The 27,060-nt window shown below is 51.7% G+C and overlaps 11 protein-coding genes across 11 annotated transcripts; 3 read left to right on the forward strand and 8 right to left on the reverse strand.

Annotated features, from left to right (window-relative positions):
- Window positions 1–30: 30 nt before the first annotated feature.
- EJ05DRAFT_41201 (uncharacterized protein) lies at window positions 31–2,073 on the forward strand. The gene is made up of 3 exons (XM_033741432.1): window positions 31–1,814; window positions 1,906–1,995; window positions 2,064–2,073. The coding sequence occupies exon 1, from the start codon at window positions 238–240 to the stop codon at window positions 1,672–1,674; it is 1,437 nt and encodes a 478-aa protein (XP_033605943.1). The 5' UTR covers window positions 31–237; the 3' UTR covers window positions 1,675–1,814; window positions 1,906–1,995; window positions 2,064–2,073.
- A 268-nt stretch (window positions 2,074–2,341) lies between these two features.
- EJ05DRAFT_496312 (uncharacterized protein) lies at window positions 2,342–3,028 on the reverse strand (the record flags this gene model as incomplete). Its single annotated transcript, XM_033746369.1, has 1 exon — window positions 2,342–3,028. The coding sequence occupies one exon, from the start codon at window positions 3,026–3,028 to the stop codon at window positions 2,342–2,344; it is 687 nt and encodes a 228-aa protein (XP_033605944.1).
- A 922-nt stretch (window positions 3,029–3,950) lies between these two features.
- On the reverse strand, window positions 3,951–5,075 carry EJ05DRAFT_496313 (uncharacterized protein; the record flags this gene model as incomplete). Its single annotated transcript, XM_033746370.1, has 2 exons — window positions 3,951–4,648; window positions 4,721–5,075. The coding sequence occupies 2 exons, from the start codon at window positions 5,073–5,075 to the stop codon at window positions 3,951–3,953; spliced, it is 1,053 nt and encodes a 350-aa protein (XP_033605945.1).
- A 3,077-nt stretch (window positions 5,076–8,152) lies between these two features.
- EJ05DRAFT_472390 (ubiquitin-conjugating enzyme) lies at window positions 8,153–8,930 on the reverse strand. Its single transcript, XM_033743177.1, has one exon. The coding sequence runs from the start codon at window positions 8,810–8,812 to the stop codon at window positions 8,363–8,365; it is 450 nt and encodes a 149-aa protein (XP_033605946.1). The 5' UTR covers window positions 8,813–8,930; the 3' UTR covers window positions 8,153–8,362.
- A 252-nt stretch (window positions 8,931–9,182) lies between these two features.
- Window positions 9,183–10,525, reverse strand: EJ05DRAFT_507082 (o-methyltransferas-like protein; the record flags this gene model as incomplete). The annotated part of the gene is made up of 4 exons (XM_033747880.1): window positions 9,183–9,954; window positions 10,014–10,140; window positions 10,191–10,314; window positions 10,367–10,525. 4 exons carry the CDS (start codon window positions 10,523–10,525, stop codon window positions 9,183–9,185), a joined length of 1,182 nt encoding a protein of 393 aa, XP_033605947.1.
- A 335-nt stretch (window positions 10,526–10,860) lies between these two features.
- Window positions 10,861–13,095, forward strand: EJ05DRAFT_482292 (uncharacterized protein; the record flags this gene model as incomplete). The annotated part of the gene is made up of 3 exons (XM_033745156.1): window positions 10,861–11,286; window positions 11,367–12,013; window positions 12,063–13,095. 3 exons carry the CDS (start codon window positions 10,861–10,863, stop codon window positions 13,093–13,095), a joined length of 2,106 nt encoding a protein of 701 aa, XP_033605948.1.
- A 1,587-nt stretch (window positions 13,096–14,682) lies between these two features.
- Window positions 14,683–16,348, reverse strand: EJ05DRAFT_496317 (uncharacterized protein; the record flags this gene model as incomplete). The annotated part of the gene is made up of 5 exons (XM_033746371.1): window positions 14,683–15,662; window positions 15,720–15,756; window positions 15,809–15,990; window positions 16,043–16,178; window positions 16,232–16,348. 5 exons carry the CDS (start codon window positions 16,346–16,348, stop codon window positions 14,683–14,685), a joined length of 1,452 nt encoding a protein of 483 aa, XP_033605949.1.
- A 2,540-nt stretch (window positions 16,349–18,888) lies between these two features.
- On the forward strand, window positions 18,889–19,985 carry EJ05DRAFT_41289 (uncharacterized protein). Its single transcript, XM_033741433.1, has one exon. The coding sequence runs from the start codon at window positions 19,289–19,291 to the stop codon at window positions 19,778–19,780; it is 492 nt and encodes a 163-aa protein (XP_033605950.1). The 5' UTR covers window positions 18,889–19,288; the 3' UTR covers window positions 19,781–19,985.
- On the reverse strand, window positions 19,664–21,391 carry EJ05DRAFT_530232 (NAD(P)-binding protein). The gene is made up of 2 exons (XM_033748958.1): window positions 21,141–21,391; window positions 19,664–21,085 (listed from the first exon to the last, which is right to left on the reverse strand). The coding sequence occupies exon 2, from the start codon at window positions 20,997–20,999 to the stop codon at window positions 19,953–19,955; it is 1,047 nt and encodes a 348-aa protein (XP_033605951.1). The 5' UTR covers window positions 21,000–21,085; window positions 21,141–21,391; the 3' UTR covers window positions 19,664–19,952.
- Window positions 21,392–21,915: 524 nt separating this feature from the next.
- EJ05DRAFT_472398 (uncharacterized protein) lies at window positions 21,916–24,000 on the reverse strand. Its single transcript, XM_033743178.1, has 4 exons — window positions 23,633–24,000; window positions 23,459–23,574; window positions 22,274–23,408; window positions 21,916–22,203 (listed from the first exon to the last, which is right to left on the reverse strand). Exons 1-4 carry the CDS (start codon window positions 23,700–23,702, stop codon window positions 22,070–22,072), a joined length of 1,455 nt encoding a protein of 484 aa, XP_033605952.1. The 5' UTR covers window positions 23,703–24,000; the 3' UTR covers window positions 21,916–22,069.
- Window positions 24,001–24,231: 231 nt separating this feature from the next.
- On the reverse strand, window positions 24,232–26,829 carry EJ05DRAFT_507087 (uncharacterized protein). The gene is made up of 6 exons (XM_033747881.1): window positions 26,582–26,829; window positions 26,255–26,523; window positions 25,934–26,200; window positions 24,835–25,884; window positions 24,665–24,778; window positions 24,232–24,613 (listed from the first exon to the last, which is right to left on the reverse strand). The coding sequence occupies exons 1-6, from the start codon at window positions 26,667–26,669 to the stop codon at window positions 24,497–24,499; spliced, it is 1,905 nt and encodes a 634-aa protein (XP_033605953.1). The 5' UTR covers window positions 26,670–26,829; the 3' UTR covers window positions 24,232–24,496.
- Window positions 26,830–27,060: the final 231 nt, after the last annotated feature.

Below are 27,060 nucleotides of genomic sequence, written 5' to 3' on the forward strand. Positions count from 1 at the left end.
ATCTTTTCTAAAGATAATTCTTATATTACTTCTACACTTTTAATCCTCTTATTCAAATTATTACCCTTATGATCTGTATCTAATCAATGCATCGTCTGACTTTTACATCCAATAGCATAGATCTAAAATTCACCAAAGATCAAACTTGTGGTTGAACTAGCAACTACATTCAAGCCACGACTCACACCCATCCCCAGACAGCACTCATCAAACAGTGAGCACCCTCGCCGAGTCACCATGACCGCTGAGAACGCGGCCCTCCAAACACTCGGAGTGGTGGGGCAATGGATCTGGGGCGATGACGAAGAAGACGTGGTATTCGCCCAGGCCTACGGGCATGAGAGAACTCTGACATTCCGCCTGACGCGAGACACCAGCAATCCAGCCAAGTCGTCTCTAGCAACACGAATCGTGAACGGCTTCCACGATGTCGAAGTGGACGATCCACAAGCTACCTTTGTCGAACGTGCCGATATGCGCCGTGCGATATGGAATGCAGTCGCTCAGGTCTGGGACAAGTGCAGCCAGCAGGCTACTGTCACGGATCCGGATGCCATCATTGACCTTTTGGACGCCGACCTGGCAAACGACAGTCGCAGGGTGACTTGGCGGATCTGTCATGAGCCAAAGTTCGACGACTTCATCGGCTTGCTATTGCCGGTCAGCAAACTGTCCGTCGGAGACGCTGTTCAGTTAGTGGGCTTCGAAGAGCTTGTGTTGTCTCAACAGCTCGGCGGCAAAGGCTGTGCCACTCTCGCACACACGGCCTCGGATCCCACGACTCTACTAGTCTTCAAGGGTGTTGATTTCCGGACATTTCTACACACCTACGAAAGCGGACACGTGAACGAGGTGGTCAGAAGCTTCTACCATAGCATCGAGCTTCTCAATCACATGCCGCCCCATCCCAACATCCTGCCTCCAGCACAAACCCTCGTCACTCTCGCAAACACTCACACTCGCACACCTGTTGTATGCGGAACCCTTTACCCCTACCTAGCGAATGGATCAATAAGCGACTACATCGAGCGAAGCAACCAATCCGGCGAAGAGATTCCACTGCTTCTCAAAGCTCAATGGTGCCACCAGATGTCCTCAGCAGTCGCACACGTCCACCACGAAGGACATACCTACCACATGGACCTCAAACCCGGCAACTTTCTCCTCGACCGAGACCTGAACGCCGTGCTAATCGACTGGGAACAAGACGACGCCCCCATCTCAACAGCAGCTCCCGAGATCGACGGTACATGGGACGTCGAAGAGGTGACTCTCGACTCCAGACCCCTTCTGCGCTACACCAAGTACGCAGGACCCGCACGCCGCAACACCGCAGCAACCACACCAGGAACAAACGGGTGGAACACATGGAACGTCTTCCCGGTCTGGACAAGAGAATGCCCACGCGCAGCGGAGCTAGCAGAGGTCTTCAGCCTCGGCCGCAGCATGTGGATGGTTCTCAGCGAGCCGACGGGCGCAACGTTCGAGGATATCTCAAGCTCAGACGAAGTCGTGGTAGATTGGCAGCACGGGCACGGGCACAACCTCCCAGCGGCCTGGATCGCCGTGGTGAATACATGCGTCGACTCCGATCCCAACAAACGGCCCAGCCTGGCCTACCTCGAGCGGTTCTGGGAATCTCAGTACCGGCAACTTCGCACGCCACTGGCTTGAGAGAGCGCGCGCACGGAAACACTTGTTGTGTGGAAGGCACACAGATTCGATTGTACGTACGTACGGGGGGGGACGACCCCTTGCCCTGTCTGTTTGGATTGTTCGGCTTTGTTCGGGAATCGGGAGGGTTACAATGGGTCGTAAGTATCCTACACCAGCATCATACATTGCATACATTGTTGTTAGTCGTCGGGTGCTCGTTCTATTGTTCTACTGCTAATAATAGGAAAGACTGCCCCATTCCGAGCATTTCCGCCAGCGTCGACGCCCGATGTCGATAAGCTGTTTAGCCAGCGTCACGTAGCTATAACTCCCAAATCGGTGCGTAAAAGACAGCCATTCAACTCCGTCCCACCATCCTTGAAGGATAGTAGATTGATAGATAGAAGCCCGCGACTTGCCACCGCATAATTCCGCAGCTCTGGTCCGTCTTCAAAATTCGCACACCGGCAGAACGCTATGTGTGTATATCAGACAAGCAGGCATCCGACCACAGAGGCGGGGGGCGGGCGGGCGGGCGAGCGGGCTTCTCATTCCTAAGAGCTGAGATAGAAACACGATTCATAATTATACCCCGTCTCCATCTCGTCATCTCGAATCAAAGCTGCTGCCTCTCCCTCTCCCCACACACCGACCCACTCAGAACAAAACAAATCCAAAGTCAAAACTAATCCATGGTAAGACTCCCCGGCCATTCCCGCCACGCACGAGCACTAATCTCCGAATCAAACCACGGTGACTCCTTCATATGATTCCGGACCGGTAACCTCTCCTTAAACTTACTATACAGGCGCAACGCCAACAACGCGTTGGCATCATTGCAAGCCTTCTTGCGCAGGTCCTTCAACTTACAGATGCGCACGGTACTGACTTTATTATCGCTGTGGTTCTCCAGAAAGTCGAAGTAAGCCTCATGAATATTGCGGGCGTGGAAGAAGATCCGGACGTTTTCGTCGCAGGCACCGGCGGACGGGTCCTTTGCGTTGTGGGATTGGAGAAGGTCTTTGTTGGAGACGGGGTTAAGGGGGTCAGAGTGGGAGAAGGACTTGAGCGAGCCATCGCCGCCGGCGGCGAGATCGGTCAGGTCTGTCATCTCCTTTCTAGATATGACGAGGCCGAAACTTTTTTGGAGACCGTTCATGACCTCGCCGCGTAGTCCCAAGTGGTGGTCGATCATGCCGGTGGGGATGAGATATTGTTTGGGATCTTGTTTGGGATCTTGTTCAATGAGGACAACCCATGGGTCGGGTTTTTTTTTACTTTTTCTAGAGGGAAAACAAGGAAAACGGGACTTGGTGGGTTTGCCGTGTTTGTCGTTGGATTCGGGAGATCGGACGATTACCTTTGAAGACATAAGTGTGGTGCGTGACATGAAAGAAACGAGAGATTGCAAGGATGAAGAGGTACTTTTCTGGTAAAGGCTGGGTGGGATATGCTTACAAGTATGGCGACCTTTGGTTGTCCCGAAGATTCACTCATCGTTTCGCTGTAATGTCAGCTACGGCTCCAGTTCTCGAAAGTCAAGTTGCTGTATTGGGGCGAAGACGCAGGAGAGGATATGTTGAGTATCCGAAAGCATAACAGACGTGGGATACTTAAATATTCTAGCTTTGGGCAGCTCGCACGGGCAGCAGGTATCTGGACAAAGAGATCGCCTTGGTGTTGAGCTCGAGAATGAGAAAAGTCCTCCTGCTGGAAAACAGTGTCTGGATGGCGAATGGAATGGAATGTGCCAGACTCGTACCAGCATGCAGGCTGATCGCCCAAGATACTGGCCAGCGAAAAAATAATCATGATTACCATATTATGAAGATTCGAGTGAGGTCAAAACAAGAGTGAGTTCGGTTGGGATGAAGTGGACCAGACCTGCGGGAAGTGGTACCCGCAGTCTTAGGGTGCCTAAGGAATGTGACGTGCTTAGCGCGCCGGGAGGTTGAGGTGACATGCGAAACACTACGTGTACTTCAGAAGCGGGTTCCTTTGAAGAGTCGTTATTTTTCTATCTCTAGTAGTCATCGCGTGGATCGAGGTGGAGTATATGGCTACATGTGCAGCGAGCCGACCGGAACAAAGGATCGACCGGATATATGTTACAGGCGCTATGCAAAAATCCAAATCGTGCTATGCATCAAGGAAGAAACTCCACCGACAACGCCATGCCGCTAAATTGCAGACTGAGAAATGAAGCAGACGTGCTTCCTGCGTGCTGTTCGCTAGGTTGCTGTACAAATCATGAATGGTGATGCTTTCTTACCGAGAGCCCGTCGTTACGCCGACTACATTTCCACAATGTCGACTTCAGAGGAATATTCCTCCATGTTATGTGCTTTGCCAATGTGGGACACGAGCACTTCTGGATCCTTGCAGAGCGCATCAAAGTCGCGCGTTTTGTGGCAAAGAAGGCAGGCGAAACCTCCGCTTTCGGTGTGGCATTTGACCACCAAGCGAGGACCGATTTCGAAGACGTGCTCCTCAATGATTTCTTCCTGTCGGCCATTTCGAGACACGAGCACAGGCAGACGCTTACGAATCTTCCACCTATCTTGGCTGTTGACACTCACACGGATGTGGCAATCGGGACAGCAGCCATCGCCTCGGCCAGCATCGAATGCGCCGGCCAGAGCACGGCGAGGCATGTCCTGGAGGTCCATGGCGTACGGGCAAAACAGGGAATTGGCAGGATTGGGACGCTTGGGAGGTGCAAGTGAAAGGTCTTCTAGGCCACTGGTGATCCTCAGTCGCTCTGATGCAGCAGGTGCAAGTGATATACGGCGGTCATCCTGACCAGCTTGACGTTGGTATTGCGAGCGAAGAGCCTCCAAGGTATTATCGCGTGCCATGTCGGAAGCCATGGCAAGCTTGTCGATGTCGCGCTGACTCAGCTGACGGCCACTGTTGACAGCATCTTGAAGAACATTAATGACAGTCTGCTGCAGTTGGATAATCTGTTTCTGTAAGGCATTCTCGGTAACGACTACTCCAGTGTCAGTTTTGCAGTCAATCCAACACTAGAGGCAAGCGCCAGCCAGGCGAGTGTTTCACGTACGGTCACCTCCAGCAAAGCGGTCACCTAGGCGGGCAAAGCCATTGTTGAACTCTCGTTGTATCATCTGGCCAGATTGATCCAAAGAGCTGACGAGATTGTCAGCGCGTGGGGAGTCGTCACGACGGGCATCATTCTTGCCGCCTTTCTTCAGGTCTTTGATCTCATCCTTGAGCTCTTTGATGGCATCGTTTTGCTGCTCGTCCTTTTTGTGCTGCTTGCGCTTCTCGCCGAGACGTTCGTAGAGGTTGTGGGAGGAGGTGAAGGTACCGATGAGGGTAGAGACAAGGGTAGCGACGATGAAGGTTTTCTTGACGTTGCTGTCACTAAAATGACCACCACCGAGATCGAGATTCATGATGAGCTGACCTTGAGATTTTTTTCCTCAATCATGCTCGAGTAGGACATACTCGGCACGGGAGGGGCGGCGAGTGGCATTTTAGCGGTGAGCGAACAGCGCAATGTTGTAAATTAGACAAACGCAGTGAACAGACGTTTTAGTAGCTAGCAGAAGCTCGGACTATTTTTGTTGGGCATGCCAGTTGGGTGCTCAATGACTGAATCGGGTAGATTGAGGACAACAGAGCGATAAGGGAGCGATGGGTTCCTTGGCGTAACTGTGGAGGAGGCTGGCGGGAGGGAGGTGGAAGATGATGGTTGGACTCGTTGGAGAAGCAGGTGGAGAAGAGTGGTGGGAAAAGGAAGAAGACAAAAGGTAGGAGAGTGGAGCGAGAGTATTTTACAGGGCAGAGTAGAGAGGAAAGGCGATGTTAACAGTTTCAGGGATAGAGAGGTTTCTTAGAGAGCAGAGAGAGATTGGAGCGACGGGATTGGGGAATTTGAGTGAGGAATGAATTTGGGTGGGCATGGGCGTAATAGGGATTTCGGCTTGACCTCGTTCGTTTTGTTGGTTTCAGGACAAGAATAGGCTCTTGGGGCGGCGCCGACGTGAAGTCCCGGCGACGATCGAGAGTGGGAGACGGGAGTAAGGGAGGGGGGATTGTTGGGTGGCCGATATTGAATGACTCCAGCATCACTTTCCCCTCCAGCTTCACCTTCACTTTCATCATCATCGTCATTCACCGCAAGTTGGGGTGAAGATGCCAATTGGCCTATGCGAATCTACCGTGTCTGTTTCGGTGATGTGATACAGTATAGTAAGTAGCTTGTGCATGATCTGAGGCAGAGGCAGCGTGATGTCATTTTATGTCGCAAGCCATGCATTAGTGGCTAAGTACTAGGTAGTTGGGGCAGGTCCACCACCAGCGTGCAGTGCAGGAGGTCCCACCGCTGCATCTCCAACTCCAGCTTCGTCTGTCTTCTTCTTCGTCTTGCTCCTCGATACTGGCAGTCTCATATAGATAGGTGCTCATGTCAATCAACAACAACGAATGCCTCTTTATGAGATTGGAGAGATCTATCTGCCTCTGCCTAACTGTTGTTGTTGTCGTCGTCGTCGTCGCTCCGTCGCTTTGACGTTCTGTATCGTATCCACATATCATTGCGCAGCTGCAACAAACCCCGACTTTTACAGTTGAAACCCGACTTGACCTGCATTCTGCAGCTGAGCATGCCAACTGTCGTTCCATGCATAAATAAATACCAAGTGACTTGCCCAGTTTAAGTAAGGGGGCGGTGGTGGAACTGGGGCTGGGACTGGGGCTTGGTGGAGCTGCTGAGCCTGCCCTGCTGCCCCCCGAGGTGGATTTGACTATGTAGTAAATGGGCTAAGCTTAAGGTAATTAGTGCCATGAAGGATACCACCTCCACCTGTCCGTCGGGCACCTACTAATTAATTACCTGGCTAGCTTAATTCCCTTTCCTACCAACCAACCCTACTACAGTAAGCATATTACCAACCTCCAGCTCATGTCCAGCTCAAGTCCAGCTCATGTCCAGCACAAGTCCAGCATACCTGTCCATATGGGCCGTAGAATAACTGCCTAGAGTCATTACTGTGTCTACTGCTTCATCCCGCCCTCGCCCCACGCCATCATCCATGGATGCCTCCACGCCCTCCACGCCTCTACCCGGCTAAACGTGCCTTTTGCTCAAGGAATGAATATCTCTCGTACATGTCTACGGCCAGCATTCAATCAATGTTACATGTTAAATTACTCTCTAATACTCCTCAGAAACTCTCCAGCATTCTTGGAACTTTGTTTCCGCGCGTCTGAAGCCAGCCAGGACTACCCAGCTTATATGAGTCTGATCATCTTGACATAATACTCCTAAATGGCTACCTACACACAAACTGTACGTGGCTTTGCATTATACATGAAACATCATGCATCTGCCTCATCCATCTACTGTTACTAAACATGTCTTTCGTCTCACCCGTGTCAGCATCCTGACCAGCCCTAGACCCGGCACACCAGATGTATGTACCCTATAGGTAATGTGGAATAAACTTGTACTCAATCTACCTTTCGGCGCACCCACTCCGGGTATCCGACAATTCTCTTTTCCACCTCTCGAGCCGGCATTCCACCTCCTCAACTTCCTCTACACCGCCAACCTGCACCACACGGCCACCAGCCAGCCAGCCTTAGCCTGTGACTCGCGAGACAAATCATCTGTTCAGGTGTGTATCTCCACGACTCAACTTCATCGCCCTTGCGTCCTCGCAGAGGTCGTGCCGTCAGCCTGCATGAGTAGGATTCTGTCAGGCCGCCACCTCCTCCATTTTGCTGTACAGTGACGACGGCCGTCATCTTCTTACCCAGTGTCAGTATAGTTAATCGCGCACTGCTTTCTCGCCCATTCGCCCACTCTCCAACCCTTCTCTGCTTGGACGAAGCTTAGACTCGTCCTCCTGCCGCTCTTCTCCTCTGCATCCTTCAGTCGGAACAAGCAGCGGTAACCACTGACTGAATGCCTCAAACAACCCACAAAGACGATCCTATCATCGTCTCTAGTCAACATAGCATCACTCCGACTCCACACTTCCATGGAAGTCATCTGATGGCTACATGCTCTTTCAATTGCCCTTGCCTCTGCCACCCTACTATATACACACACACATGGCGCAGCATGGACTAGTTTCGCTCTCGAACCAATCAACAAAGCAGTCATGACCACTGTTAACATGTGACTGATCCGTGTCCCTTCAGAAGAGCTAGCTTTCGGCCTGTACCGCTGTCACGGCCCGCTATCATGGCATTCCTGACTCCTTCTTCCCGCATCGTTCTAGCCCTCGTGTCCTTTCCTACTCACAAGCCTAGAATTGATAGGCTGCTGCAGATACACACCCTCGACCCTTACTTGGGTCTGAATCTCACATGTCTATGCTGGCGACTAATTATACCGAATAACGATGAACGGTATCACAGCTGGTGCACCAGCAGCATGAACTTTCGGTTCTTGTCGGCAACTTCCCCGACGTGGCCTGACAGATATTTCCGATCCATAATTAGTAGAACAGCGACAATATGCAAGAACGTCCGTCTTCGCACCATATCATCACTATTGCATCAATGAATTACGTCTTCCAATGATCTGACGAGTCAACTGCATATTCGACGTCATCTTCCAAGATCCTCCAAACCCGACACAGGATCACTGAGCCTTAACTACGTCCTGACCCCTGTATCAACTTCCTCATTGCCCATTGCATATTGCTCTGTCCAACTCTTTGCCGTCTTTTCAAACTCTTCCCGGTCCGTCTGCAGCTCCACAGCAATATCCTTTCTTTCTTTCCACCACCGCGTTGTCCGTTTCTGGGTCGTTCAGAACCACCTCGACGTCCAGCAACAACTTCCCAATCGTCATCACAGGAGACCATTCATGCAACAAAAGTGCCCGCAGAGCAATGCTTCCCTCTTCGTCAACGCACGGATGGTAGATTTTGGTTTCGAATTTGATCTTGGGCGGTAGGCGTGGGTATTCTTGCGGAAACTCGATTCTTGTCTTGTATTTTCCGTGGGCGTACGGTGAGTGCGACGGTCCCTTGACTGTGCCAACCCATGCGTATGGGTTTGCTTGCTTCGTTTCCATGCTGAAGAAGTCTGTTGGTACTTCTGCTAGGCGGTCGAGCTCTGTTTGGAACCGTCGTTTCTGACGTGAAGCATGACGCTCTTCTGAGGGCATCGTCATCTTGGCGGCTTATTCTGTCGAGATTGAAGTAGTGGCACTTTGTGCTTTATACGCTCAGTGTCATTGTAACAACATCACACCTCACAAGCAGACTCGCGCGAGCTTCATTACTGTATCATCACAATTATCACTCCAGTCATGGTCGTAGATGGCTGCCTAATTAACTACTCTATGACTCGCTTCAGGTGGGGGCTGATCAAGATCAGAACTAACGAACTTCTGTTGCTCCAACAGCATGACTACTTTCCCATTGGTCTTTCTCACCATATAGTTCCATCATGATTTATTCTGTATTTGGATGATACTGCGTGAACAGAAGATATATACCACCTCAGACGACAACGCAGAAGAGCCCTTACAAGCCACAGCTCTAATCCTTCAGCCTCATCTCAATCACAACCTGAGCTCCTGCTTGATCTGGCCAGAACTTGACAACTTCCAGACCGGCTGCACTCGCAATCTCTCGGAATTCCCTAGCCGTCTTCTCCCTACCAGTCATCACCATCATCGACATGTCCATAAAACATGTCATCGCGTTTTCTCCCACCTGAGTCCGATCAGCTAACACAGCATCGCATACCAGTAATCTCGATGTCGGTCCCATGGCACTCGCGATGTTCTCCAGAATCTTGACACAGGTCTCTGGATAAAAGTTGTGCAGTACGCGTCTGATCAGGTACAGGTGCGCGTTTTTCACTTTCTGTGGTGCGAAGATATCCTGCTCCATCTTTGTCACCCCTGGGACATCATTCTCATCAATCGCCGCGAGCACATCAGGTCTGTCTTGCAGCACCATGGCAGCGCCAAACCCGTCAGGTGCTTCTTGCTGGATCGTCTTCAGCGTCGTGCCATTACCACCGCCAACATCGACGATGAAAGCACGATCAGGCTCGGCTTCTATACCGGCCTTTGCCCCTGCGAAAGGGTATGTACCGCGGATATCGAATAGTTTATCTGCTTGTCCCATAACAACGTCGAATCTCTTTGCCCGGACTGGATCTGCGGCAAGAACTTCATAGAATGGCCTGCCTTCATGTCCAAGTGCATATACCCATGGTGATTTCTTGAGATCGAAGAAATCGGCGATGGTATGCGTGGCAAAATACTCTGGGAGTTTACGCAGGACCATGTCTTGGTCGAGTCTATCATGTTCATCTGAGTAAATGCGAGCGACAGAAAGGGACATGACGTTTGTACGTACACCATTTCAAAAAAGGCTGCGATCGGACTGTCAGACATGAAAGCCAGCGACTTTTCGTTGTGGAGGAAAACGCCTGGTTCCGTCTCATGAGCGATGCCTTCTACGCAGAGCATCCTCATGCATCGAGCTATTGAGTTTTAGCTGTCAAGCAGAACATGTTTCATGATATACACTGACTAATGACAGATGCATCGACATTAGACTTTTGCGCAAGCTCGCTAGCAGTGATGGAATCGCTCTCGGGCATGTTTTCAAAGACCTTGAGAGACTTGAGTACGTCGATAGCGGCGGTCAGATGAGACTGAGCAAGTTAGCAAGTGTGCCCCGATCAACCCGTTCTGATTCTGTCTCACCGATTTCCATTGCCGCAAGACTATGTCGAGTGGAGTCTCACACAGACAGCGGAACTTATCAGCCACTTCCAGTGTAGCAGTGTGGATATACTGTTTGTTCTGATCTTGCTTGGCCAGAGCTAATAGCTCCTCAGCTGCGGTGATGAGTTGGGAAGACATGTCGAAAATAGTGACTGTTCTTTAAGCTTGATTGCTGCTGGAAGTACGGTAGCACTCGAGCCTTTATACATCCCTTTGTAACCTCTTTCTCCAATCCTGCCAAAGCAACGTTTAGTTGTTGCGTTGATCCGTGAAGCCAGAGGACTCCTTTGATTGGTCACTTGTAAGTCGACCTGACTATATCAGGATTAGTACAGCCTCAAATGGATACGACGGGGGCGGACTCCGTCCCCTCACCGTCATGTTTATCCCTCCTCTCTTTCCCACATTTCTCTTAATCTTCTTTATCCTCTGTCCAGCAGCGAAGGACATTCCACGGGATTTCCATTCCCACCATGACCCAAAGAAAAGCCCTAGCCAGCCATCAACCCCGAAAACCCATTTCATGCGACTTCTGTATCCGCCGCAAACTCCGCTGCAGTCGCGATGCTCCCTGTGTGAACTGCAGCAGTCGAGGCCATAAATGCTCCTACATCTCATCCAGCGCTGCCTCCCCGGCTAGGGGAACGGTGCGGAGCGCTTCGACGTCAAGGACAACGACGACAGGGCCTATGCCGGACCAGCATGAGATTCTGGCACGGTTACAGGACCTTGAGGATCTGGTTCGGGGGCAGCAGCAGGCTGGTCGAGATGAGGGTAATATGGGAGTGGTGAGTGGAATGGCGATGGCTGATGGGGGAACTGTGGGGGCTGTGGTTTGTGCGGATGTTGTGGATGAGTTGGCGTCGCTTGAGCGAGTTGGTCTGCGAGGACGTGATGTTGTAAGTGATGCTGCTAGAGCCTCAGACATGCCCTTTACGACACTCCATCTTCCCCTATCAGTCTGTCTGACAAGAACCAGAGCTCCCAAGCTGACCAACTATGTTTCACAACGTGTCCGGCCAGGGCAATCTTGAGCGCGACCAAGCAGTCATGGCGTCGAATTGACTTTCCTCCGGGCCATGAAATGCTCACTCTTCTCGACAAGTATATCAGAGACATCACCTCCATTCACCCGATCGTTCATGAACAGTCATTGCGAAAGGTCTTCAACGATCTCATATCGACGCTCGACAGTTTGCCGACTGGCAGTGTGACTGACCAGCATGGAGTTGATATTGGGCATGCCGCACTTGCCCTTGCCATCATGGCTAGTGCAACCTACTTCTGGTCAGACAGGGACGCAGAGTCCCAGTGCTGGCTACCGCTCTCTGTGGCTCGCAGACTAAGCCCCATATTCCTCCAGGCTGCTGAAGACATATTACACAAGGCCGAAATTTCTGGTCATAAGTCTCTCGAGACGGTCCAGGCTTACATCATTGTGTTTTTCCTCAAAGGTAACGTGGAGGGCATCTCTTTGCGGTGTCGGATTCTCTTCTCGATAGCTGTGACAATGGCCAGAGACATGGGCTTGCATCAAGTCGACACTGCGGCAAAATCAGGTGTGGGACAGACGATTCAAGATGAGACAAGCAGGAGAGTGTGGTGGTATCTTGCGGCCTCGGACTGGTACAAAGTCCACAGCACTTCATCGGGTACCCAGTTAACATTACCTCAGGATGCTTGCACGGTTCCCCGGACCAACAGAAGGCTCATACTCTATCCACACTAAACAAATGGCAGTTCGCAAGCCCCTCAACATCAACGACGACGACTTACACCATGACACGCTACCTCTAGAACGACCCATGTCTGAGCTTATCACAATGTCATATTTCCTGCACCGTCTCCGACTCACCGAGATTCTGCGCGATTGCTCCGACCGAATCAGCACAACACAAGCAACCGCGAGCGACATGGGATACAGCGACGTCATGTACTTTGACGCCGAAATGAACAAGTTTCGCGACGAAATGCCCCCCTTCTTCGACCTGACCCTCAAACAAGGCACAACAACCTTCACACACCCCGACACGACCAACATCCCGTGCGCCGAAAACCAAAGATACACTCTAAACTGCCTCTTCCACGCCCAGCTCTGCAGACTCCACGTCCGATACTTTGCACGCGCGTACACGGAAGCCCGCTACGCCTATTCACGCGAAGTCTGTCTGCGCGAGTCGCGTCTGGTCGTGCAGGCAGAGCTCCGGTTCGGCACCGACGACGACTCGCCCTTCGCCCTGTCCAGACTGCGCTTTCTGGGCATGCTGTATGGCGTTCATATGGCTAACGTCATCTTCATGCTGGACGCCTATATCTGCAAGTCGAGCGGACGGCCGTATGTCTGGCCGGTGGAGGCTGCTGCGGCGCTTGCGATACTTGAGAAGGCGAGGGGGCATTCGTCTATTGCGGAGGATTTGTACGATGGTATGACGCGGACGATGCGGAAGTATGAGTTGTGGCCGCCGGGTGCGGCGACGGGTATTTCTTCACCACCTCCAGCACCAGCACCACCACCACCAACAACAACGTCTCTTGTCCAAAGTAGGCCTGCCGAGATGATAGGAGAGGAGTGTGACGGGTCACACATGCAAAGTCAGACAGACATGTGCTCTCCTACACCGCAGTTCTTTGACTTCACAGACGACTTTGAAATCGGGGAATGGTCTGATCTCTTCAATGGTATCGGCCTGGAATTCCCATTCATCTGACGCCGAGTTGCTAGTAAGGTCGCTCATATCAGTCTAGTCTTCAGGAACGAAGGACTGGAGTCTTTTATCATTGTGCATAGGTGATTGTCATGCACTTCAGACCACACTCTGCGTTTCGCAAGTTCTTGCACGCTCAGATGACGTGTGACCGCTCGGGGCATACAATACTCGCACCGTAATGTGAATCTAGCTCTGGCAATGCCTTGGGCACAGATACCCCAGAGAAAGCGCCGCTAGAACGACAACGCGTTGTCGCGGAGCCAGGGAGTAACCTGGTTCTCACCATCGTAGCAAGCCGATCTCTTCCAGCGCTCGACACAAACCCTTTCAACAAAACAGCCTCCAAGAAGTGGTGGAAAGCTCATAATGCTCATCGGAACTAGAAGCCTGGCAAAACGTCTCTTATGCGTGCCGAATCCGTAGATCTTTTACACGCATCCATATAGTACATATACACACACCCACACACACACACACACATATACACAAAAGAAAACCCCCCCTCCCCCCCAAAGGCTGACAAGCCAGTATAATCCAGCAACCCCACACATCCCGTTTTTGTCCAAATCTACGAACCCTGCGCCTCATATTCTGCGCCCTTCTTTCTTGCTTACACCCCTCTTTTTGCTCTCTTCTTATTTCCTATCCATTTCACCGTCGACGTCGACACTTCCGATCTGAGCCCCCTCCTTCTCCCCCCTTTTCCACTTTTCCTTAAAAATGTCTAAATCTCCCCTTTCGACTTTCTCGTGGGGTATGTATGCAGTTTCGTACCCAGTCCGTCCAAGCAGACAACCCCCCAAGACGGTCCAGATCTCGGCACCCCCCCCCTCTCTCTTTCTCTCTCTCTCTCTCTCTGAATAAGCAAGACTAGACAAGACTAGACAAGACAAGACACCACAAGACACCACAAGACACCACAAGACACCACAAGACACCACAAGACACCACAAGACACCACAAGACCCCTCCTCGCAACACAACACAGCACAGCGAGATATTCTCTCTCAAAAAAACCCCCCCTGCATTCGCTTGCTTTCTACGCTTGGCGATATCCGGGGGAAATGGATGGCCTGGCCTTGTGGGAGAGTAATGTTAATCGAGACTGAGAGGTATGGTTTGGGTGTTTGGGGCGGATGAGGCGTGCCTGGCGGGCGTTGTTGGGCGGGGAGGGAGGGGGAATGTCTGATGGAGAAAAAATGTGGATTTCTGGTTTGTTGTGTGATTGTTTTTTGTTCGCGGTTTGGAGCCTGAGGAAGTGTGGGTTTTGGTGGATAGACCTCCTGATGCCTGATGGAAAGGGTTTTGAGAGCAATACCGGCGCGTTGATGTGCGTGTGCTCTGGGGCAGGCATGTCCAGCGTGTGCGAAGATCAACGGGAGGGAGTGGGTGGTCTCACGCTGTGCTGTCTGGCAACACGGAACGTGCCGAGGCGTCAGGTTACGAACGAGGACAAACGCAATATACAGTGAAGAGAGAACCAACATGAAAGTTTGTTGTCTTTGTGTTTTTTTTTGTTCTTTCTTTTTTGGCACCCAAAAATAATTCCAAATTCTAGCAAAGCAAGCAGCGGTGCACCGAGAGAAACTACCGGACATGAGCGTACCCATAGCCCCGTTCCTCGTCCGGCGGCAACACAGGCGTCATCCGACCAATCTCATCGTCCCCGCCGTCGCCAACAACATGCGTCTGCCCGGCCTCGTTGCTCGCCCAGCACGCCTGCACGCCCACCTCGTTGCCGGAAAACGTGCCCGTGTTGGAGCGGCACTTGGACAGTTCCGTCAGCTTGACCTCGTCGGTGTCCGGCGAGTCGCCCCGGCCGGAAAGCCGGCTGTTCTTGACCGTGCTGCCGAATTCCTTCCAGCCGGCGCCCTGATGACGGCGCGAGCTGCTGTTACTGTACCCGTTGCCGGACTTGCTGGGGAAGGTGTTGTTCCAGTGCGAGAACAGGTTCGGGAAGAGGTTCTGGCACAGGATGCGGACGGCCGGCAGACAGGCGCAGATGAAGCAGACGCCGAGCTCGGCCGCGGTCCAGTTTATGATGGGGATGTATTCCCAGGTGGGGTCCAGGGAGACGCCCAGGACGACGATTGTCTGCAGCCGGAGAATGCTGGTCACGCAGCCGAAGCTGCCGACGGCGAACATGAGGCCGACTGCAATCTTCTTTCTCAGCTTCATGTTCAGGCCGGGGAGCATGCTCAGTGGAATCGAAATGATCATGAAATCCGTCACCACTGCAATGGCCGCGTGTGCGTAGGCAAGGCCGGCGATGTTAAGGCACGTGCCGTGCAGGTCGCGGTCCCAGAAGTAGGATACTGGCTTGCAAGAGAAGACAGTATGGAAGAACAGAACGATGCTCGTGATGATAATGAAGCCAAGCGTAAACCACGCCGCCAAGCGAATCTTCTGAGTCGGGAAGATGCGAAGATAGAGCAGGACCAGGGAGCACTTGACAAGAGAAAGGACGACGACGTAGTTCACTTCGGTAACCCAGAAGTACATCAGGAATTGCTTCAGGTCTCCTGGTCCGAGGCCCCAGACATGTTTACCAAGCCCCACCTTGGACACTGTAGAAGTCAGTATAAGGATATCCAAATACCCAGGACATTGGAGGGGGTATTTACTCAACATGGTGGCAGTTCCCGAGCCAGATGCAAGAATCTAGGACTGTCAGCCTTCTGCATACATACGCAAGATTTGCTACATGACTTACTAATGCGCCGACAAGGCAATAATCATCAGCCTCGACCTTCCTGCTAGTCTTGATTTTGGAGACGATCCGACCAGCGATGAAGGTCACAGAGATAGCAATCATGACTAGCACTACAGTAGTGACTTCGTGGGCTCGCGACGGATTCGGTAAATGGCAAAGGCTAGCCGAGACTTTTGAAACTTCTGGATGAGGTGTGAGCAGGGATGGTCTCAGAAGAAGGCCTCGCGGACATACGCAGTGTATCAGCCATGGTACAATTCTGCAGCATGCACTCTATGGTCAACTCGGTTAATTGCCTGCTTTCGCACTGGCAAACTAGGTCTGTGAGGCCACAGCCGGCTGCGGGTATTGTATGAACGAAACATGATAGCTGCATAGATGGTCGTCAGCACCGTATACATAAGGAAAAATCAACACACTTACGCCACACGGTGGCAGGTCCGCTACGGTCAAATTGAACTCTTCAGTTCCCTGTGCCAGGCCGGCGGTAATGACAGACAAGGCGGTAAAACATCTAAACAGCCATGGCCAGGCGTACATTTTGAAGGCACCGATATCCGTGTACGGAGAAGAAGCGTATTAAATCACACTACTGGAGCATGAAGATACCGGTAAGACCTTTGGCAGACTGGAATGGTCGATATCGAATCGGAAACTCGTGTCCTGGCGGAAGGTGTCTGTTGGATAGTGGCAAAGAAAAGAATATCTATAAAAAGGGTCGACTGTCGACGTAGAATTAATATTCTGGATGATATATCAAACATAGCTCCCTGAAAGGAGCACCTATATCGCACGTGAAGGCAGTGAAACACAGGCTGAGGTTGTCAGATACTCGGTACTAACTATGAGGCTTTTGGTTAGTGTGTCGAAGCGAAAGTTTGACGGCCATTTTTCAGAACATGATTCGCGAAGAGAGGGGGATTCTATAGCTGCAACGTGCGTTGCATGCTTCTAGCCTTCTACTACGTTCGGTGGCATCAGAGCAGCCGGACGTGCATTGTGAGATAGGTCGTGGGATGTGTTTAGGGGTGACATTTCCGTCTGGCTTGGTTCGTTAGGTGATCCCTTGAGCATCCCAGAGATGTATTGTGGAGATTCAAGCATAGGTTGGGTCGATTTGATTGGCTCAGCTTTAGGGGATATTGCTAGAATCGGACATGTGCGGTGATCCTCGAAGTTCGTGGGTGCTAAAGAATCCTTCCGCGTCAATCATGGTCGGGGTCGAGCGGTGATCATAGATGGTTGATGATGGTTTTCTCTAGCTTTGCCATTTTTGACGTTGACATTGCCGTTGCCGTTGCCGGCGCCATCGCTCTCCCCGTTGACTTTAGCTTTGAGCCAGCTCTTGGCAGCCGTCCTCGTCCTCGTCTTCGTCTTCGTATTAATCGTTCTGAACTGTAGTCGCAAAGTTATGGATCAGTGCATTGATTATACTGAGATGCATTATCGATACATGCGGCCGGGACTGTAGATGTTTTTGCTCTGCACAGAATCCGAGTTGATGCTCAGCAGCTGCTTGCTCCGTCTCAACACCAACCTAGGTTTCCCATGTCTAAGTCTCACACAGGCCCACAGTAGCTTCGCGACTTTGGAGGTTCATCCCTGTTGTGAACGTTGTTTACGCGTCATGACCATGGATGGCTGCTGGTATCATAACAGTCTAAAGCCCTTGCAATCTGCAAAACACGAACATAGTTCAGATCACGGGGATGTGGTCCGGTAGTCAGGTATACCTGGGCCCAGGCAATCATTCGGGATGTTCCTTGTGGCAGACTCCGATCCTGGTATTGTGGAGTCTGGTCTTCGACTCCTCATTCTTGTCTTCTACTCTAGGAGCCCGTGGCCATGGCTCAGGGACAGATTCGCTAGTAGTCGCGATTTGAACCGTTCTAGTAAGACGCTACTTGCAGATCTTGATGATGCATCCCTCCATAAGAAAGAATTAGAAGAGCAAAGGTACATGATCTACGAGCGAATCTTCAGAGCGGTATGGCGCAGAACGTGATCAATGTCTCTCTGGTTTTATCCTGAAAGAGCACGGCTGCACGCCTAGTCTCCTAATCACCAGATCCTGCTCAGCATCTCAAGGATGGAAAACTATCTTGAAGCCGAGGTGGTTGATCTGGTTGATCTGGCCGTACATGGGCTGACCTTGTAAGGTGACAAGGACATGGCAGCATAGTTTTTGCGTTGCTTTGTTCGCTCCGGGAGACTGGCTATCGCAGAATTGCGTCAAGGCTGAACTCCGCAGTTGTCCATGCTGGTCCTGTTACTGTTTGGCTGATATGGTTTCCTTCAGATCAAATAGCTGGGTGCACGGTATGCGAACTGCAAGAAAACACCATAGGGTTGGCTATGGTTTCATATGTTTGGCGGCCCAAGCGTAGTTGGTGAGTGGTCCATCAGTCATCAATGTCTATGGTTGATATTCACATTTCACACTCCTTGGATATCCGGGCCTCGAGAGTTTTAGGGCTGGATGCGCTAAGCCATACTCGGACTAGGCCATGTTTTCATCTCTCCGAGGTTCGCGAACCAACATTTCCTCTCAAATCGATATATGAACATCGTCAACCTTAACCTTAACGTCAATCTCAATCACCAGATCGCACCTCTCTTGACGCTATGACCCTGTCTATCATCTAGAGCGATGAGTCCTGACCGGGGAGTCTTGTGTATCTTCGTGTTGGTGCTGCTAGCATATACCTTTGATCACGAACAGACTCCCTCATGCTCTGACCGCCTGTCCGTAGACTCAGAACGTGCTGCGCTCTCTGGATTCTCCAGATGAACAGTATACCTTAGCACTGTAGCGACACCCACCAGCGTGCCACCACCAGGACCAAAGAGCAGTACCCGCTGACACAGAAACCTCGTGCGTTGCATCCCCTCGGTTCCCAGTCTTGGAACACTCCGCGTTTCCCCCTTGGCGTAGCGAGCCTGTTGTCTCCACCAAGATCTCACATCCCCATAGGAGGAGAATTATATCTCATGCCGACGTCTCAAGTCGCACTGTCTTATACATTCCTTGATATATAGACGTGTGAGACACATCGATGCTGCCAAGCCGTTTTGATCGGATCTGGCAGATTGGACAGTTCTATGCTTATTGCGCACTCGGCACCCAACACACATCGCAATTGTCCAAAGACTGGGAATTTGGACAGCGAAGCGAGCGTTTCGAAGGCTTGCTCTTGAGATAAGACGAGCTTGACTCGCTTGGAATACTTCGGCGGCTATAGCATCGCAAGACGAATATAAGAGTGCTGTAATGCGCCTCAATGGTAGGTCACATCAGCTCTCACATCGCCTCTTTCCACACTTTCTTCTATACAGTCTGCCTGGCGCTGCTGTTGCTTCTCTTCTTCGATCACTGGTGATCTCCTGCTTCCTACTTTCCAATTTTCTCAAGTCAAAGCATACGATTCATTCTTCGGACCTACATCACCGCAAAAGATATACACCACAATATCAGCAAACATGCAGCTCAACTCAATCACCCTCCTCGTCACTCTCCTCGCCACCTCCGCCGTGGCCTTCCCAACCTACAACAAACGCGCCACCGCACGCTCCTTTGCCGAGCTCTCCATCAGCGACGGCACCGCCGGCTCCGCCAAAGCCGACGCACTCGCCAAATTGCCCATCGACATGTCCGACCTGGCCGCTGTGAGCGCCGATGATCTTGACACGCTCAAGACTGAGCGCGAGACCGCCGAGGCAGCCGAGACGGATGCATTCAACCCGGCCATCGAGGCAGCCAGCGGCGACGAGGCGACTGCGCTCCAGAACGGCAAGATTGCGAACAAGGTGCTGAAGCTGACGTTTGAGGTTACGGCGCTGCAGGTGCAGCAGGCGCAGGGGGATGATGTCGCGGACAAGATCGCGGTCGAGCAGAAGAAGTTGGACACCAACATTGCGCTGGATGAGAAGGCGGCTGGGGAGGCGATGGTTAGTGTGGACTTTTCAGGCTGAGAGGCGGGCAACAGAAGATACAATGAGGCTTGTCTAGATTAGTACGGGCACAGCAGTACTCCACTAAATACAGCATCTAGAAAAAAGGCCTTGACAGCTTGACTGTATGAATGATCTTCATATTCTTTACATTTCTCGTCTAACCGTAGCTGAACTCTCCAAAATATCTCTGTCACACCAGCTCCGTAACCAGCTTCCCCTGGTTCTTTCCTTCAAACAGCCCCAACCACGTCTCAGGAATCTGATCAAAGCTCGCCTTCACGACCGTCTGACTCTCCTCGCCAACCCTAATCTTGCCCTCCTTAAGCGCCTTCATCAACACGCCCCTGCTCTCCTCAAACTGCTTCATATGATCAAATACAATGAACCCTCTGATCTCCAACCGCATGCTGACAATCTGGAACCAGTTCTTAATCCCTGCAGCCTGGTCTCCAGCGTTGTAGTTCGCAATCGCACCACACGCCGCAACACGCCCATATCGCGCCATACGCGACAGCAGAAAATCGAGTATATCCCCACCGACATTATCAAAATATACATTCACGAAATCGGGCGTCAGCTTCACCAGCTCCTGCTGCCAGTCCGCAGTCTTGTAGTCCACGCACGCGTCTGCGCCGAGCGACTTGACATAGTCGCACTTGGCCTGCCCGCCCGCAATGCCAATCACCGTCTTGCAGCCGATGATGTGCTTCGCGATCTGCACAACCATATTACCTGCCGCGCCCGCCGCGCCGCTGACGACAACCACGTCGTCGGGTGATGCGCGCGCAATCTCCTTTGTGCCGTAGTATGCCGTCAGGCCCGTCATGCCGAGGCTGCCCAGGTAGTGGGTGATGGGCAAGCCGTTTGGCAGAGGCGGGAGAGGCTTGAGGGCGGCAGCATCTTGTACGCTGTACTGGACCCAGCCGACGCCGGCCTGGACGATGTCGCCTGGGTGGAGGTGTGCGGCTTTAGACTCGATGACTTCGCAAAGGGCGCCGGCGCGCATGACTTCGCCCGGGTGTATCGGGGGTACGTATAGGCGCGATTCGTCTTCATACTTGTCGATCCAGCCGCGCTGGGCGGGGTCGTTGGAGAGGTAACGGGTCTTGAGTAGAGCTTGGCCGTCGGCGAGGGAAGGGAGGGTGGTGGTGACTTCTTTGAAGGTTTCGGAGACGGAGGGCACGCCGCTTGGGTTAGAGGCGAGGAGCCATTGCTTCGTGGACGAGGGAATCGACATGGTTTAATTGTATGAGGTGGAGTGATATTGTGTAGTCGGATGGCTGAGGGTTATGGTAACAGGATCGCACCGGGGGGATATATATCCTGTGCGTGGGTCTAATCAGTAAATAGAAAGCCAGTATGAGGCGTTGTAGCTTACAAATACGTTTGCTGGTCGACAATTGAATGGAAATGGTGCACTGATATTGATGTCGGGCCATGTAGATTGGAACATGGGGATGTGCCTCAAGCGGGCATAGTGTCTAGGTAGACCATCATGCATACGTCAATGAGCCCGCATTGCCGGGACTCAGCACGCAAGGAGCCATAAAACCTTGTTTGCACCCAATTGGCATCACTGTCACTTGCCTAAGCTTCCGCTCGGCTGTGGTGATGTTGCGACGGTAGCGGATGTCAAAGTCGAAGTCGAAGTGTCTAGAAATCCCACGGGGATGGATGGTGCGTCATGTGGGGCCCACTCGCGCCGGAACAGCTTCTATATCCAGATGCTTTGCCGCCGCTAAACACAGCCGAACAGGGGCATGGTCAAAGTATGTAAGATGTAGATTGGAGGAAGACTTGTAAGAACACAAGGCTTCAATGCTGTTAACTTGCGGTTGAGAGCCGGACTAGAACTAGAAGCAGGATGGATGTGAAGGTAGACGAGCTGTGTAGCTTCACGGGCAACAACCACCACTACTAAGGAGCTTGACCTTTGCGAGTCCTCCATATACACAACTGACCAGAGCCCTGTTGTGAAAACAAGCAATATGTAAATCATACCTTACACTGCAGATCAGATCTTACCGTTACGCCACAATACGAGCCCAGCCGTTGCACCGTTGCAATAACCCAACAGCCCTCTCTGCCCCCTGATGGATCGCCGGCCCACCCATCAAATGCGGGCCGTTCCATTAAGCTATTTTTGAATAACAGTATTGTCTTTGTCTATTTGGCTTACAGCTCTATATGACAGTATCCTTATACTCATAACCAAATGATTTGTTCCACAAATATCGAACTCCCTCTCATGCGAACAAGAGTACAACCATACTTGTGTTCACCGAGTCACTATGCCAATCATTCGTTTCATGCCGTTAACGCTGAGCTCGCTCCCAAAACAGCCATACCCATGAACGCAAATAGGAAGCATAAATCGCGACTATGCCCGAGATCCAACCCTTCCGAGAAGAGTTGCAGTGCTACGGATGCCATGATGCCCGCTGCAAATTGTTAGCCGGACTCCTTTTTCGTCTCACACAGAACAGCACGGAACATGGGAAAGGGACTCACCAGTAACAGCAAACATTCCTCCATACACCCCGTCCCCAATCTCAACTCCCTCCTGACCGCCCGCCGCCCAAAACCAAACGGCCGCAATCCCGGCACCCAGCGGCTGACTCACGCCTCCCAGCAAACTACTCCAAAACATAGCTTTCCAACGCGACCCGATCGCCAAGTACAGGGGCAAAGCCATCGCAAATCCTTCAGTAATGTTGTGTATGAACAACGCTAGAAACACCGAAACGCCCAGCTTCGGATTTGCATGGTTTGTGGCGTATGTTATGAAACCTTCCGGCAACTTGTGTAGCGCGATAGCGATGGAGGTTTGCAGGCCTATGGAGAGGAAGGCGTTGGTGGGGACATGGTGGTGGTGGCTACTTTCGCCCATTTGGGCAATTTCATGGTCATCGGCGTAGTCCTGGGTGTAGGACTGGGAGAGACTTTTATGGATTGGTTGATCGTGCGCAGGTAGCAAGGGCGATGTCTCGCTGACGTCATCTAGAGGTGGTGGTTGGCTGCCAGACACATCCGTCCCCGGTTTGCGCAGTGTGCTATGTGCAGCAGACTGTACGGAAGCTCGAGTGCCGCCACGTGCTTGGATGTTGCGGAAGCAGTCTGTGCCGCAAGGTCGCTCAGAAAATCCGAAACAGGCATCGTCTTCGTCGCAGGAATCGGTGTTGGAGATGAGCTTGGACATTTTCGAGGATATAAGTTGCTGAAGAGAGGGACGACGGTCAAGCTGATGCTGTTGTTCTGTATCTCTGTGGGCAGATTCAGAGGGAGTCGCCGTGCCACTTTGCGATACGGAGACAGTGCCGGAGATGGGAAGATAGGATTCGGAGGCGGCCATTCGAAGTGCGGATGGTCGAGAGGAGTGGTGATGCGGTTGGCTGTTATGGCCGTGGTTGTCACGATCGTGAACATATTGGTCTTCTACCTTCACATCCTCGTCTTCGTGCGTATGGGCGCAATCGACGACATGTGACGGAATATACGAATGCAATATCTTGGAGATGATCTGAATGCCGATGACACCTCCCAGGAAACACGCTATCAGCACCCACGCCGCAGCTTTCGGGGACAGGCCGCCTTTCTGCAACGACGATTTTGCTGAAGGAAGCATGCTGTGTAGTGACGAAAATATCTAGTTGGGTCAGTATGCTAGACAGGCTATAGTACCAACAGTCCACTCACCATGACCCCAAAACTCAAACTCAGACTCGACGACAGAAAAGCGTTACTATCTTGTATCCTGAAACCCTTCTTTCCCGGAAACATTCGCACTATAACGTCGACACATATAATCGATGCTATGCACGATCAGATTGGCACGTGCCCACATGATTCTCTATGAAACAGGCATCTTACCTCCAAATATGCATGCAACACCACTCAAAGCGGTCATAATCCATCCGCGAGTATCATTAGGAACGACCATTTCAAACACCGCAGAGGCCCGCGCTCTCTGTCGGGATCTTTTTCCAAAGACGTACTTCCGTTTTAGGCGCCGCTGGGGACTGGAACTGGACCCACGATCCTCTACCGAATAAAGATAAGAAGGGCGTCCGCTTGTTCCAAAGAACGCGGATGGAGTATATAACAATGATCACGGTCAAAGGCGGTGACGACGAGAGCTCGAGACAAAGAAGCCTGACTGACTGGTCGAATTCTCTGTTCTCTGTAGGATCCCGAGTAGGCGGCTTCAGGCTCGCCCTCTCCCTTCTCGCTCCTCCCTCTTTGGGCTGAGAGTACCCTGCTGGATGCAAAGTGTGGCCGTGCACCGACATCTACAGTACGTAATCATGGCTGAGGTCATTCGTATTGGTCACGGGCATCGCCGGTCACTCGGGCCCAGATCGGAACTGTTGCCTGCTGAGATAAGGCCGCACTAAGGCCGGAAATGAGGCTGAAATAAGGCTGGACTAGCACGCCACGAGAGCGTTCTCAACAGTCTTTTGCACTCCACGCGCTCACCAGTCCCTGTTCATATGCACATAATCGGGCCTTCCATCATATCACACGCGACACTCTGTATGCCAAAGCCGCCATTTGCCTTTGGAACGAGCGAGCCTACCTTTGAATCTACGCACGTCACGTCACGTCACGTCACGTCACGTCACGATACTACGCTCATGTGTCCAGCGCATCTTTACATTATATCTACTCGAGGCATGTCTGATCCAGCATCTACGCCTACGGTTGTCCCATAGATCAATACACGTACACCATGCTTCAGAAGTCTTGTGACGATGGTGCTGACGGCTCGATATTCTGAACCTCCACCTTCGCCTCCTCCCAGGATGCCTGATTCCGTCGTGCCCAGTCAATGTGACATCGTGCAAAAGCAATCTAGTGCCGTCAGTATGTTCAAAGAGCTCACCGTAAAAGATCATGACTCACCATGTAACGTCGAAGATCGTCTTCCTTGTCCAGCTGAAATCGTTTGAGATCGTTCATCACGCCAGCGCTTGCGTCCTTTGTATCCTTTTTCGTTACTTCGAGAGCCTCTCCCAACTATCGTCACATTAGCCTCCTGCTCCTTCTCATATCAAAAGCATGTTCAGACTTACATTCGTCAAGCTTTCCCGCGTCCTTGTGATCGAGTCTCTTCGCGATTTCTCAGGATCTGCATCTACAATCCCTTGAAACGCATGGTTGATGCGCCCAAATATTTTGTTGGTGACAAAATTTCCACTACCGCTCTTTCTATGATGTGGAGGTGACGATGGCTCTGAGACTGGTAGACCTTGCGATGCTGTTGGCGGAGGATATGCATCTCCGTGTGTAGGTGGGAAGTCTGAGTCGATCGAAGCTGTGTCGTCTTCTCTCCACTTACGTTCTGGTGTGGATCGTTGGGAGGATGATGATAACGATCGTCTTGGTGGGCTGCCATATCCGGACAGGTGCTGTTCAATGCGCTTCGCTTCTTGCTCGCTCGATTCTAGCTGTGTCAAAAGAGCTCGCTTCTTCTCCAGCTCATCTTTGGTCATCTCCTCTTGCACCCTCTTCAGGATTCGATAGCGCAGAACGTTACGTACAACTCCCGCAAATTGTGCGCTTTCGCGCATTGGCTCGGCAAAGCTTGCGCTCAGCGACGAGGAAAGTTCAGTGGTCGCGATGTACGTGGAGTCGACTGCCTGGCCCACCTTTTCAATCGCTGCAGCCAATGTTTGAGACTGTTCCGATAATGAAAATCCATTGTATCTTGCGCCGAGCTCTGCCATATCTTCTCCTAGCTGACTGAGATGCGTTATCAACCTCCTGTTAGATTTTTCCATGCTTCCCTGCATGAGCTGCTCCAGCTGTTTGGAAGACGTTTCAAAGTTTACAAAGTATGGATCTAGTTCTTCTTCCGACAGTTCGCGTGTAGTTGGCGGAAATCTTCCGAATATTTGCGGTCCAGACGTACTGTGCGCTGCGGCGGATGGCAAAGCAGCGTGATCAGGTGGACCGACAGGAGTACCACTTGAAGAAGCTTCGCCTTGCGTTTTCAGCTTGGAATTGGCCGAGGGGATTGGGAGATGCGCATGACCTGGGGATGGGTTCGCGGGATCCAATGGAGGCGCTTTGAGAATGTTCTTGGGGATACTCGAGACAGGATGCGAATGAAGGACCTCGCTCTGTACAAAAGTCAGCCACAACAGAAGACAAAACTGCGGGACTACTTACCCAGCTGGCATTAGGGTCCAGGAACTTCCACCATACACCATCCTCTCGAACCTCGTCCATCCGCCGGCATCTATTGAGGAAGACTGCTAGCATACGTTTCCGGAGCTCGATTATCCCAGCATCTTCTTTTGCTTTTGTAGGCTTAGCGGCGTAGTCGGCCATAGAGTGTTTCTCTGGGATAGGAGGGATTATGAGAGTGGGGTGCAGATTGACGAGTGTCTGTCTTAGAGATGCGAATTCAGAGTATCGTCGGCGTACTTCAAGGTCCTATCAACGGGGTTAGTTATCTTTACTTATATGGCTGTAAATGTAACTAAGTACCCCAGTGCGAATTGTGTACGTTATGAAACTGCCTCCACTTTCTGAATTCTTGCCAGCATATGTGATGAGGATGGGTAGATCAGGGTTCTCGTAGAGTATTTGCTCGATGCGACTGTTGTAGCCTCCACGCTTGGGTTCTCGACGTGTGCTAGTAGCGGCTTCGTCCTCCTTTTCGTCTTCATCACCAATCGGTTGTGATATGAACTCGGGTGACTCCTGACGCAGAGAGGAATTGCCTGACGGCGGGGTGGAGGGACGTCCAAAACCGACTAGGGAAGGCTGTATCAGACATCATTCCAACAAAAGACCGTGTAGAGATTGACCTACGTGCATCAGGTGAGACTGCAAGGTCTTGATCTGGCCTTGAATGGCGCTCAAATGAGCCATATGGGTTGTTGTCCTCATCGTCCCACATTGCGGGGCCTAGGCTTATTGCAACTAAGAAAGCTGGAGGATCGTCTAGGGTGTTGGCCGAGATAATGCACGCTATAGAAAGAACGCTTGATGTTGACCGAAAGTTTCAAAACGCGTGAATGTACAGAGGGATGGAGGATGAGAGAGCGTGTATGGCTGCATGCGGAGCAGTCGCAGTGCAGCTTCCCATGGCTAGGTGACGTTAGCTTTCGCACGGACCACTCTCCATTGATTGATGTGGCCTAAGGCCTTAAAGTATGCGTGGAGCTCATTTTGATTTTGCATTCTAACTTCATCTTCTCTCACGAGTCTCACTGATTATCTACTGCTAAGTCGAGCCGTACCAAAGCAAAAAGCTGATACTATCTGAGGGACTATCTCATACCAATAAG

The sequence above is a fragment of the Pseudovirgaria hyperparasitica genome, assembly GCF_010093815.1.
Source record: "Pseudovirgaria hyperparasitica strain CBS 121739 unplaced genomic scaffold EJ05scaffold_1, whole genome shotgun sequence".
Taxonomy (NCBI): Eukaryota; Fungi; Ascomycota; class Dothideomycetes; order Acrospermales; family Acrospermaceae; genus Pseudovirgaria; species Pseudovirgaria hyperparasitica.